Source organism: Panulirus ornatus, chromosome 10, assembly GCF_036320965.1.
Source record: "Panulirus ornatus isolate Po-2019 chromosome 10, ASM3632096v1, whole genome shotgun sequence".
Taxonomy (NCBI): Eukaryota; Metazoa; Arthropoda; class Malacostraca; order Decapoda; family Palinuridae; genus Panulirus; species Panulirus ornatus.
In genome coordinates, this window is record NC_092233.1 from 59,072,888 (window position 1) to 59,086,297 (window position 13,410).

The 13,410-nt window shown below is 40.7% G+C and overlaps 1 protein-coding gene across 5 annotated transcripts in view; it reads right to left on the reverse strand.

Moving 5' to 3' along the window:
- LOC139750980 (uncharacterized) overlaps positions 1 to 13,410 on the reverse strand; it is a 96,349-nt gene that overhangs the window by 12,125 nt on the left and 70,814 nt on the right. For all 5 annotated transcript variants that reach the window (XM_071665987.1, XM_071665983.1, XM_071665985.1 and 2 more), the window contains one exon: positions 4,545 to 4,634. In XM_071665987.1, the coding sequence (XP_071522088.1) occupies positions 4,545 to 4,634 (90 nt within the window). The remainder of the gene's footprint in view (positions 1 to 4,544; positions 4,635 to 13,410) is intronic.

Here is a 13,410-nt window from a genome sequence, read left to right on the forward strand (position 1 = left end):
ATTTAATTAAGTCTACTTAAATCATTCTTTGCTCATTCTCTCCATTTGTCTGAAACATTTCAGTACACCTTGATTGGTCATTTCTCATTTGATTTCAAGCAGACTGCATTTACTTCAACAACTAACTCACTTATGCTGTTAGTCCCTACACAATTAACTAACCTCACACCACATGTTGTTTTCAAGTATTACATATCCAACCAGTCCACCCTCTTTCTTTCTTTTGCATTCAAGGCCAATGACACATCCATTCAACACTGCTGGGACTACTAAACAATCACACATACACATCTTTGCCTTAACAGAGTGTCCTCTCCTTCCACATACCCCAACAATGCAGCTAAAATCTCTGCTTCTCCCACACAATGACTTACTTCAGCACCATGGTTTCATTCCCTGTCATGCCTACACCCAATAATCGTAATATTAATAAGTAGGTAGTAGTAGGTAGAAAGCCAATGACCAGAGAGGTATATTAGTGGTAGTTCCCACCTGGCAATTGGGAAGGTTAGAGATGACTGTGTAGTGAGCCAGCACTTCAGTGGTTGTCAAGTTGTACTCCTCTATCCCAGAAAGCAGTCTTATTTTCTACCTCATTCACATGTGGACTGCTTGCATTCTGTCCACACACATAAAATCTCTACATAACACTTGACAACACTTAACTCACACAACTCATTTTTCAAAACTCCAGATTTTCCTACAGTATTTCCCCATGTATATACACAAATAAATACACATACATATACACACACATACATATTCACACTTGCTCTTCATCATCCATTCCTGATGCCACCCTGTCCCACAAAAACAGAACAAATACATAAAGGAAAAGAAAAAAGACAAAATACATATTCTCTTCTTCTCTCCCATACCCAATCGCCATCCCCTGTGTCGGTGAGTTAGCACTAGGAAACAGATCAAGAAAGGCCATGTCTGCTCACATCCATACATGAGCTGTCATCTGTACTGCACTGAAACCACAGCTATCTATCCACATCCAGGTCCTACGGACCTTTCCATGGTTTACCCCAGACATTTCACATGTCCTGGTTCAGTCCACTAACAGCATATTGAGCCCAGCACACCACATCATTCCAATTCACTCTACTCCATGCATGCCTTTCACTCTCCAGCATATTCAAGTCCCGATTGTTCAAAATCTTTTTCACTCCATCCTACCACCTTCAATTTGCTTTTCCGGTTCTCCTTGTTCCCTCCAGTTCTGACACACATCCCCTCTTTCTCGACCTTTCTTTACTCATTCTCTTCACATGTCCAAAACATTCAACACACCCTCTTCTGCTCTCTCAACCACACTCTTTTCATTACCACAAATCTCTCTTACCCTTTCATTACTTAATCGAACTACCTCACACCATAGAGTGTTCTCTACCATTTCATTTCCAACACATCCACCCTCTTCTGCATATCCATATCTGTAGCCCAACTCTCACAACCACATGGTACTGTTGGAACTACTATTGCTTCAAACATAATATTTTCGCTCTACGAGATAACTTTCTCTCTTTTGACACATTCTTCAGCACTCCCACAACTTTGTCCCCTTCCCCAACCTGAGGAGGCAGATCTCTTCCATGAAACATGTAGCGTATTGTAAAGTTTCTATACACCATTACAACTCCTGCTGAAGTGCAAATAAATAAGTCAATATCACAGACTAGAGCAACCATATATATGTAATGCACCAAAACCACAGCTCCCAATCCACATCCAGGACCCACAGATCTTTCCATGGTTCACCCCAGACATTTCACATGCCCTGGTTCAGTCCACTGACAGCACATCGAAACTAGTATACCGCAATGTTATCAGAAACTAAGTGTAAGATGTACTTACAAATGCAACAGCTTTACCTTTATGCCTGACATGAATATAAAAGGAATAAGTAATCCTGCCATGTGGTTAAAATCCACTTCTATCAAAAGTCACTAATGATCTGACTCCAGAGTTGGAATATGTTTATGTATATGCAAACAGATGGTTGGATAACAGCAACACATTATTCTTAGACCCACAACCTGATACTGTAATTGAAAGAGGTGCAAAAACTTGACTAAAATATACAGACTAGTATGAAAGGAACATTGGATGTCAGCTTTATGAAGGGATAAAAATAAAGATAAAATTCATATTGCATAAATAAAATAGGAAATCTTCAAATTTGATATTACAATGAAATTAAGAAAAAGCTTTTTAGAATCTTCATGATTTTGGATAGCTATGGAAAACACCTTCTAGGATATAAGGACAAACAAAGTAATGAACTTTATGGAGCAAAAACGCAAGCATAAAAATTCCAACTGCACCCAAGTATTAAAGAAAATGCATGTAAGTTTGATTTATATCACAAATTAACAAAAATATGGTTCGAATACATCAACACATGTAGAGCTGAAAGGAGATGCAAGTAAATCAAGAGGGGGGGAAAAGTAGCTTACCTTCAACAAGAATGGCCAAAGTAATATAGTTCAAGTTATGCACAAATTCAAAATAATCATTTTATCCCAGCAATAACATAAAACATGCTGGGCATAACCATATTTTTCACTCTACCCAGTAAACTCTATATAATCAACATTACAAACTCTGCTTTCCAAAGGTGCTGTATTAGTCATATTTATAGTTCTTGTGAGCAACTATTTCATATAAACATATATATATTTATTTACCTATTATACTTTGTCACTGTCCCCCACGTGTGTGTGGTGGAGGTTGGGCCATTCTTCGTCTGTTTCCTTGGGCTACCTCGCTGAAGCGGGAAACAGCCATTAAGTATAATAAATAAATATAAATAGGGGATAGGGGACAAAGAATACTTCCCACCCTGCGTGTCGTAAAAGGCGACTAAAAGGGGAGGGAGCGGGGGGCTGGAAATCCTCCCCTCTCGTTTTTTTTTTAATTTTCCAAAAGAAGGAACAGAGAATTGGGCCAGGTGAGGGTATTCCCTCAAAGGCCCAGTCCTCTGTTCTTAACGCTACCTCGCTAATGCGGGAAATGGCGAACAGTTTGAAAGAAAGAAAGAAATTTACTCAAGCTAATAAGAAGTAGTGGCTTGCAATATTCTGGGTGACTCTCAACCAGTCTTTTAAACAAAGTGATATTAAAAGCCTTCCATCTCAAAAATTCTCAAGGCATCCCATACCTTCAACCATCACTCCCTGTCCATCCTGATAATGTTGCCCTCTCCTTGTTCTAAAGTTATTATTTCAACTACTGCTATAGTCATATATCTAAGTGTGTCCCTGCTACCAAGGTTTGGACTTGTAGCATGCATCTGGTTGCTGCTTTCCTCAGTTTCAGTGTTGAAGCAGGCCTCATGAAGACTGACCATAAAATACCCCTTTTTTCTTTTTTGGAGTAGCAATGCTGTGGAATACTCTTCCTTCTTCTGCCTTTCCCTCTTCCAATAAACTTACTACTTTAAGAGTCAGGTCTACAAACACCTGAGGAGCTCTAATTGATTTCTCCATTATTTTTCTCATAACCTATTTTCTTTTAAACCTGAGATAACCATGATTGGGGTATGTTTTGCCCATGAAATGTTAATCATTTAAAAAGGAAGGTGGCAAAAATACAATTCACTGTTTTAGGGCATAACTATAAATGCTAGGTTGCCCTTAACCATGGTACTTGTATGCGGGTCTACCCAAATCCATTTGTCTCTATGCATTCTTCTGCCTCAATCCATTCATCTCAAATGTTTAAGCTGCTCTAGCAGCTGTACTTATGAGCAACATCTAAAGCATGTTATGAAAAATGTCTGGACTAAGTTTTCAATAAAATATACCAATAACAGTACTAAATCACAAATACTTTCTATATACTAAATTAATATACTATTTATCTATCTATATCTCTGATGCCTGTTCCCATAGGATATTCCCTCAAGGGGGTGGCCACGGTAAGAGAGTCTATAATTGTCAAACTCCAGTGCCACTTCTTAGTCATTAGTGCCTCACCCTTGACAATCCACTGGCAGAGGGCACCTCTAACACAGTTTCCAGAAGCTCCTACCTAACAGCTACTTCTACCTACTGTCTACCTAATGTTTCAACCTACTACTTCTACTTATTGATCCCAGGTAATGCTCCTACCTACCACTTCTACCTTTTTTCTATCTAATACTCCTGTCTAATGTTCTTACTCACTACTTCTATCTACTGCTACAACCATTTTGCTGATGACAGGGTTAGTGCATAGCACTCACCACAGGAATATTTAGATATAAGTGTTGTCAAATGCTATGTGTGATAAGAAGAGATTGCATATTTGTGGACAAAATACCAGCAGTCCATGTGTGGGTGAGGCTGAAAGAAAAGACAACTATCTGGGTTAAAGGAATGCAACTTGACACTCACTGAAGTGCTGGCTCACTATTCAGCAGTCACAAACCCTTCCAATTACCAGGCACATAAAATATTCAAATACAGATTACAAATACAATATTAACAATTAAAATGGCCAGCTGGAATATGCTAAATGCCTTGCCTAAGTTGTACTATAAGGAATAAACTTACTTTGAAAATAACTGGCTTAGCATTTTTTCTGTAACTTCTGGTAAAACATTTCCAACCCATAACGAAGTTAAACCTTCAGGATTTCTAGGGCTGAAAAGAAGAGATGATTTACAATAGCATTACTCTTTCAAATGACAAAAATGTGGAATAACAAAAACATCAGCATCAGCATCGAATACAAAAGATGTCTTATATTGTAGAGTATAATTTTACATGTTTTATCATTCCCCTCATGAAAAATATAATCCTCATTCAATCATGTTTCATTTAAGTGGATTGCACTAATTACATAATCTCCATTTCAGAATGCCAAATCTATCAAGGCGACACAAGCTTAGAGAAAACATAATCTTCCTTTCTTACAACACAACAACCAATTTACAGTTAACATACCAGCAACTTCCTTTGATATGTTTACAGGAATAACCTTAAAGGCAGGTGGAAGTACCATAATCTCAGGATGAAAGGCTCTTTTATAGTTTATATGATGTGTTTGCTTTGAAGAATGTATGTGAGAAATACTTAGAAAAGCAAGTGGATTTGTATGTGGCATTTATGGATCTGGAGAAGGCATATGATAGAGTTGATAGAGATGCTCTGTGGAAGGTATTAAGAATATATGGTGTGGGAGGCAAGTTGTTAGAAGCAGTAAAAAGTTTTTATCGAGGATGTAAGGCATGTGTACATGTAGGAAGAGAGGAAAGTGATTGGTTCTCAGTGAATGTAGGTTTGCGGCAGGGGTGTGTGATGTCACCATGGTTGTTTAATTTGTTTATGGATGGGGTTGTTAGGGAGGTGAATGCAAGAGTTTTGGAAAGAGGGGCAAGTATGAAGTCTGTTGTGGATGAGAGAGCTTGGGAAGTGAGTCAGTTGTTGTTCGCTGATGATACAGCGCTGGTGGCTGATTCATGTGAGAAACTGCAGAAGCTGGTGACTGAGTTTGGTAAAGTGTGTGAAAGAAGAAAGTTAAGAGTAAATGTGAATAAGAGCAAGGTAATAATATTAGGTACAGTAGGGATGAGGGTCAAGTCAATTGGGAGGTAAGTTTGAAAGGAGAAAAACTGGAGAAAGTAAAGTGTTTTAGATATCTGGGAGTGGATCTGACAGCGGATGGAACCATGGAAGCGGAAGTGGATCATAGGGTGGGGGAGGGGGCGAAAATTGTGGGAGCCTTGAAGAATGTGTGGAAGTCGAGAACATTATCTCGGAAAGCAAAAATGGGTATGTTTGAAGGAATAGTGGTTCAACGTAAGGGTAAGAGAGATGTGTGGAAATAAAAGGAGCGTGGTTGAGAGAGCAGAAGAGGGTGTTTTGAAATGGTTTGGGCACATAGAGAGAATGAGTGAGGAAAGATTGACCAAGAGGATATATGTGTCGGAGGTGGAGGGAAAGAGGAGAAGTGGGAGACCAAATTGGAGGTGGAAAGATGGAGTGAAAAAGATTTTGTGTGATCAGGGCCTGAACATGCAGGAGGGTGAAAGGAGGGCAAGGAATAGAGTGAACCGGATCGATGTGGTATACCGGGGTTGATGTGCTGTCAGTGGATTGAATCAGGGCATGTGAAGCGTCTGGGGTAAACCATGGAAAGCTGTGTAGGTATGTATATTTGCGTGTGTGGACGTATGTATACACATGTGTATGGGGGTGGGTTGGGCCATTTCTTTCGTCTGTTTCCTTGCGCTACCTCGCAAACGCGGGAGACAGCGGCAAAAAAAAAAAAAAAAAAAAAAAAATGATGTGTGCATTTTATATGACAGCTGGAGAAGGGATGTGTATAAAGGAAGCTGTTGTTCATCTGTTCCTCATGCAAACTCACTGTGGTGGGAGAGATTATTAGGTATAAGTACATATAACTAACTTCAAAATATACTCCCAAATGATTAGGTAGGATATCTTAGAGGGTCATATTCATTATCTTTGAATAATTTCTAACAAATGTGATATAACTTGTGAATCCTCGAACAAAAGGCCACCCAACCCTTTTCAAACACACTTCTTTAATAACAGGCATGGCTGCTTCCATTTCAGTAAATGATAGCAAAAAGAAATACTACAAACTTTACAACACGGAAGAAACTCATCATGTCTCCAAGAATCTCTTGGACTCCCGTGATGCAACAGTTAGTGCTCTGACTGTGATGCATTCACAGGCTGCTCAGGATTGAGCACATACATTCAAATCCTGGTTGCAGCAGTCAGTCCACAGACAACCCAGCTGTTCATTCACCCCTCGGGATTGACGAAGAGGATATATGTGTCAGAGGTGGAGGGAATGAGGAGAAACGGGAGACCAAATTGGAGGTGGAAGGATGGAATGAAAAAGATTTTGAGCAATTGGGGCCTGAACATACAGGGAGGGTGAAAGGCATGCAAGGAATAGAGTAAATTGGAACGATGTGGTATAATGGGGCAGACATGCTGTCAATGGAGTGAACCAGGACATGTGAAGCGCCTTGAATAAACCATGGAAAAGTCTGTGGGGCTTGGATGTGGAAAGGGAGCTGTGGTTTCGGTGCATTATACATGACAGCTAGAGACTGAGTGTGACCGAATGTGGCCTTCTTGACTTTTCCTAGTGCTACCTCATAGGGTGGGGGTGGGGGGATGCTATTTCATGCGGGGGGGTGGGGTGGCAAGATGCTATTTCATGGAGGGGGATGCTATTTCATATGTGGTGGTGTGGTGACAGGAATGGATGAAGGCAGCAGGCAGCAAGTATGAATATGTACATGTGTATATATGTATATGTCTGTGTATGTATATGTACGTATACATTGAAATGTATAGGTATGTATATGAGCATGTGTATGTGGGTGGGTTGGGCAGATGGGGTGCCCACAGATATATATATACATATATATATATATATATATATATATATATATATATATATATATATATATATATATATATATTTTTTTTTATACTATTCGCCATTTCCCGCGATAGCGAGGTAGCGTTAAGAACAGAGGACTGGGCCTTTGAGGGAATACCCTCACCTGGCCCCCTTCTCTGTTCCTTCTTTTGGAAAATTAAAATAAAAAAATGAGAGGGGAGGATTTCCAGCCCCCCGCTCCCTTCCCTTTTAGTCGCCTTCTACGACACGCAGGGAATACGTGGGAAGTATTTTTTCTCCCCTATCCCCAGGGATATATATATATATATATATATATATATATATATATATATATATATATATATTTATCCCTGGGGATAGGGGAGAAAAAATACTTCCCACGTATTCCCTGCGTGTCGTAGAAGGCGACTAAAAGGGGAGGGAGCGGGGGGGGCTGAAAATCTCCCCTCTCATCATTTTTCTTAATTTTCCAAAAGAAGGAACAGAGAAGGGGGCCAGGTGAGGATATTCCCTCAAAGGCCCAGTTCTCTGTTCTTAATGCTACCTCGCTAATGCGGGAAATGGCGAATAGTTTGAAAGAAAGAAAAGAATATATATATATACATATATATATATATATATATATATATATATATATATATATATATATATATATATAAGTTTTTATCGAGGATGTAAGGCATGTGTACGTGTAGGAAGAGAGGAAAGTGATTGGTTCTCAGTGAATGTAGGTTTGCGGCAGGGGTGTGTGATGTCTCCATGGTTGTTTAATTTGTTTATGGATGGGGTTGTTAGGGAGGTGAATGCAAGACTTCTGGAAAGAGGGGCAAGTATGAAGTCTGTTGGGGATGAGAGAGCTTGGGAAGTGAGTCAGTTGTTGTTCGCTGATGATACAGCGCTGGTGGCTGATTCATGTGAGAAACTGCAGAAGCTGGTGACTGAGTTTGGTAAAGTGTGTGAAAGAAGAAAGTTAAGAGTAAATGTGAATAAGAGCAAGGTTATTAGGTACAGTAGGGTTGAGGGTCAAGTCAATTGGGAGGTAAGTTTGAATGGAGAAAAACTGGAGGAAGTAAAGTCTTTTAGATATCTGGGAGTGGATCTGGCAGCGGATGGAACCATGGAAGCGGAAGTGGATCATAGGGTGGGGGAGGGGGCGAAAATTCTGGGAGCCTTGAAGAATGTGTGGAAGTAGAGAACATTATCTCGGAAAGCAATAATGGGTATGTTTGAAGGAATAGTGGTTCCAACAATGTTGTATGGCTGCGAGGCGTGGGCTATGGATAGAGTTGTGCGCAGGAGGATGGATGTGCTGGAAATGAGATGTTTGAGGACAATGTGTGGTGTGAGGTGGTTTGATCAAGTAAGTAACGTAAGGGTAAGAGAGATGTGTGGAAATAAAAAGAGCGTAGTTGAGAGAGCAGAAGAGGGTGTTTTGAAATGGTTTGGGCACATGGAGAGAATGAGTGAGGAAAGATTGACCAAGAGGATATACGTGTCGGAGGTGGAGGGAACGAGGAGAAGTGGGAGACCAAATTGGAGGTGGAAAGATGGAGTGAAAAAGATTTTGTGTGATCGGGGCCTGAACATGCAGGAGGGTGAAAGGAGGGCAAGGAATAGAGTGAATTGGATCGATGTGGTATACCGGGGTTGACGTGCTGTCAGTGGATTGAATCAGGGCATGTGAAGCGTCTGGGGTAAACCATGGAAAGCTGTATAGGTATGTATATTTGCGTGTGTGGACGTATGTAAATACATGTGTATGAGGGTGGGTTGGGCCATTTCTTTCGTCTGTTTCCTTGCGCTACCTCGCAAACGTGGGAGACAGCGGCAAAAAAAAATATATATATATATATATATATATATATATATATATATATATATATATATATATATACATATATATATATATATATATATACATATATATATATATATATATATATATATATTATCCCTGGGGATAGGGGAGAAAGAATAATTCCCATGTATTCCCTGCGTGTCGTACAAGGCGACTAAAAGGGGGGGGGGGGCTGGAAATCCTCCCCTCATTTTTTTTTTATTTTCCACAGAGAAGGGGACCAGGTGAGGATATTCCCTCAAAGGCCCAGTCCTCTGTTCTTAACGCTACCTCGCTAATGCGGGAAAAGGCGAATAGTATGGAAATATATATATATATATATATATATATATATATATATATATATATATATATATATATATATATATATATATATATATATCTTTCTTTCTTTTCTTTCAAACTATTCGCCATTTCCCGCATTAGCAAGGTAGCGTTAATAACAGAGGACTGGGCCTTTGAGGGAATACCCTCACCTGGCCCAATTCTCCGTTCCTTCTTTTGGAAAAAAAAAAAAAAAAACCGAGAGGGGAGGATTTCCAGCACCCCGCTCCCTCCCCTTTTAGTCGCCTTCTAGGACACGCAGGGAATACGTGGGAAGTATTCTTAATCCCCTATCCCCAGGGATATATATATATATATATATATATATATATATATATATATATATATATATATATATATTTTTATTTGCTCTGTCGCTGTCTCCCGCGTTTGCGAGGTAGCGCAAGGAAACAGACGAAAGAAATGGCCCAACCCACCCCCATACACATGTATATACATACGTCCACACACGCAAATATACATACCTACACAGCTTTCCATGGTTTACCCCAGACGCTTCACATGCCTTGATTCAATCCACTGACAGCACGTCAACCCCGGTATACCACATCGCTCCAATTCACTCTATTCCTTGCCCTCCTTTCACCCTCCTGCATGTTCAGGCCCCGATCACACAAAATCTTTTTCACTCCATCTTTCCACCTCCAATTTGGTCTCCCTCTTCTCCTCGTTCCCTCCACCTCCGACACATATATTCTCTTGGTCAATCTTTCCTCACTCATTCTCTCCATGTGCCCAAACCATTTCAAAACACCCTCTTCTGCTCTCTCAACCACGCTCTTTTTATTTCCACACATCTCTCTTACCCTTACGTTACTTACTCGATCAAACCACCTCACACCACACATTGTCCTCAAACATCTCATTTCCAGCACATCCATCCTCCTGCGCACAACTCTATCCATAGCCCACGCCTCGCAACCATACAACATTGTTGGAACCACTATTCCTTCAAACATACCCATTTTTGCTTTCCGAGATAATGTTCTCGACTTCCACACATTCTTCAAAGCTCCCAGAATTTTCGCCCCCTCCCCCACCCTATGATCCACTTCCGCTTCCATGGTTCCATCCGCTGCCAGATTCACTCCCAGATATCTAAAACACTTCACTTCCTCCAGTTTTTCTCCATTCAAACTCACCTCCCAATTGACTTGACCCTCAACCCTACTGTACCTAATAACCCTGGGGATAGGGGATTAAGAATACTTCCCACGTATTCCCTGCGTGTCGGAGAAGGCGACTAAAAGGGGAGGGAGCGGGGGCTGGAAATCCTCCCCTCTCGTTTTCTTTTTTAATTTTCCAAAAGAAGGAACAGAGGGGGCCAGGTGAGGATATTCCAAAAAAGGCCCAGTCCTCTGTTCTTACCACTACCTCGCTAATGCGGGAAATGGCGAATAGTTTGAAAGAAAGAAATATATATATATATATATATATATATATATATATATATATATATATATATATATATATATATATATATATATATATATATATATATTATCCCTGGGGATAGGGGATTAAGGATACTTCCCACGTATTCCCTGCGTGTCGTAGAAGGCGACTAAAAGGGGAGGGAGCGGGGGGCTGGAAATCCTCCCCTCTCGTTTTTTTTTTCATTTTCCAAAAGAAGGAACAGAGGGGGCCAGGTGAGGATATTCCAAAAAAGGCCCAGTCCTCTGTTCTTAACGCTACCTCGCTAACGCGGGAAATGGCGAAGAAAGATCAAGAGAGGCAAGTGTTTTGGGAGCAGCTGAATGAGTGTGTTAGTGGTTTTGATGCACGAGACCGGGTCATAGTGATGGGTGATTTGAATGCAAAGGTGAGTAATGTGGCAGTTGAGGGAATAATTGGTATACATGGGGTGTTCAGTGTTGTAAATGGAAATGGTGAAGAGCTTGTAGATTTATGTGCTGAAAAAGGACTGATGATTGGGAATACCTGGTTTAAAAAGCGAGATATACATAAGTATACTTATGTAAGTAGGAGAGATGGCCAGAGAGCGTTATTGGATTACGTGTTAATTGACAGGCGTGCGAAAGAGGGACTTTTGGATGTTAATGTGCTGAGAGGTGCAACTGGAGGGATGTCTGATCATTATCTTGTGGAGGCTAAGGTGAAGATTTGTATGGGTTTTCAGAAAAGAAGAGTGAATGTTGGGGTGAAGAGGGTGGTGAGAGTAAGTGAGCTTGAGAAGGAGACCTGTGTGAGGAAGTACCAGGAGAGACTGAGTACAGAATGGAAAAAGGTGAGAACAATGGAAGTAAGGGGAGTGGGGGAGGAATGGGATGTATTTAGGGATTGCGCAAAAGATGCTTGTGGCATGAGAAGAGTGGGAGGTGGGTTGATTAGAAAGGGTAGTGAGTGGTGGGATGAAGAAGTAAGAGTATTAGTGAAAGAGAAGAGAGAGGCATTTGGACGATTTTTGCAGGGAAAAAATGCAATTGAGTGGGAGATGTATAAAAGAAAGAGACAGGAGGTCAAGAGAAAGGTGCAAGAGGTGAAAAAAAGGGCAAATGAGAGTTGGGGTGAGAGAGTATCATTAAATTTTAGGGAGAATAAAAAGATGTTCTGGAAGGAGGTAAATAAAGTGCGTAAGACAAGGGAGCAAATGGGAACTTCAGTGAAGGGCGCAAATGGGGAGGTGATAACAAGTAGTGGTGATGTGAGAAGGAGATGGAGTGAGTATTTTGAAGGTTTGTTGAATGTGTTTGATGATAGAGTGGCAGATATAGGGTGTTTTGGTCGAGGTGGTGTGCAAAGTGAGAGGGTTAGGGAAAATGATTTGGTAAACAGAGAAGAGGTAGTGAAAGCTTTACGGAAGATGAAAGCCGGCAAGGCAGCAGGTTTGGATGGTATTGCAGTGGAAGTTATTAAAAAAGGGGGTGACTGTATTGTTGACTGGTTGGTAAGGTTATTTAATGTATGTATGACTCATGGTGAGGTGCCTGAGGATTGGCGGAATGTGTGCATAGTGCCATTGTACAAAGGCAAAGGGGATAAGAGTGAGTGCTCAAATTATACAGAGGTATAAGTTTGTTGAGTATTCCTGGTAAATTATATGGGAGGGTATTGATTGAGAGGGTGAAGGCATGTACAAAGCATCAGATTGGGGAAGAGCAGTGTGGTTTCAGAAGTGGTAGAGGATGTGTGGATCAGGTGTTTGCTTTGAAGAGTGTATGTGAGAAATACTTAGAAAAGCAAATGGATTTGTATGTAGCATTTATGGATCTGGAGAAGGCATATGATAGAGTTGATAGAGATGCTCTGTGGAAGGTATTAAGAATATATGGTGTGGGAGGAAAGTTGTTAGAAGCAGTGAAAAGTTTTTATCGAGGATGTAAGGCATGTGTACGTGTAGGAAGAGAGGAAAGTGATTGGTTCTCAGTGAATGTAGGTTTGCGGCAGGGGTGTGTGATGTCTCCATGGTTGTTTAATTTCTTTATGGATGGGGTTGTTAGGGAGGTAAATGCAAGAGTTTTGGAAAGAGGGGCAAGTATGAAGTCTGTTGGGGATGAGAGAGCTTGGGAAGTGAGTCAGTTGTTGTTCGCTGATGATACAGCGCTGGTGGCTGATTCATGTGAGAAACTGCAGAAGCTGGTGACTGAGTTTGGAAAAGTGTGTGGAAGAAGAAAGTTAAGAGTAAATGTGAATAAGAGCAATGTTATTAGGTACAGTAGGGTTCAGGGTCAAGTCAATTGGGAGGTGAGTTTGAATGGAGAAAAACTGGAGGAAGTGAAGTGTTTTAGATATCTGGGAGTGGATCTGGCAGCGGATGGAACCATGGAAGCGGAAGTGGATCATAG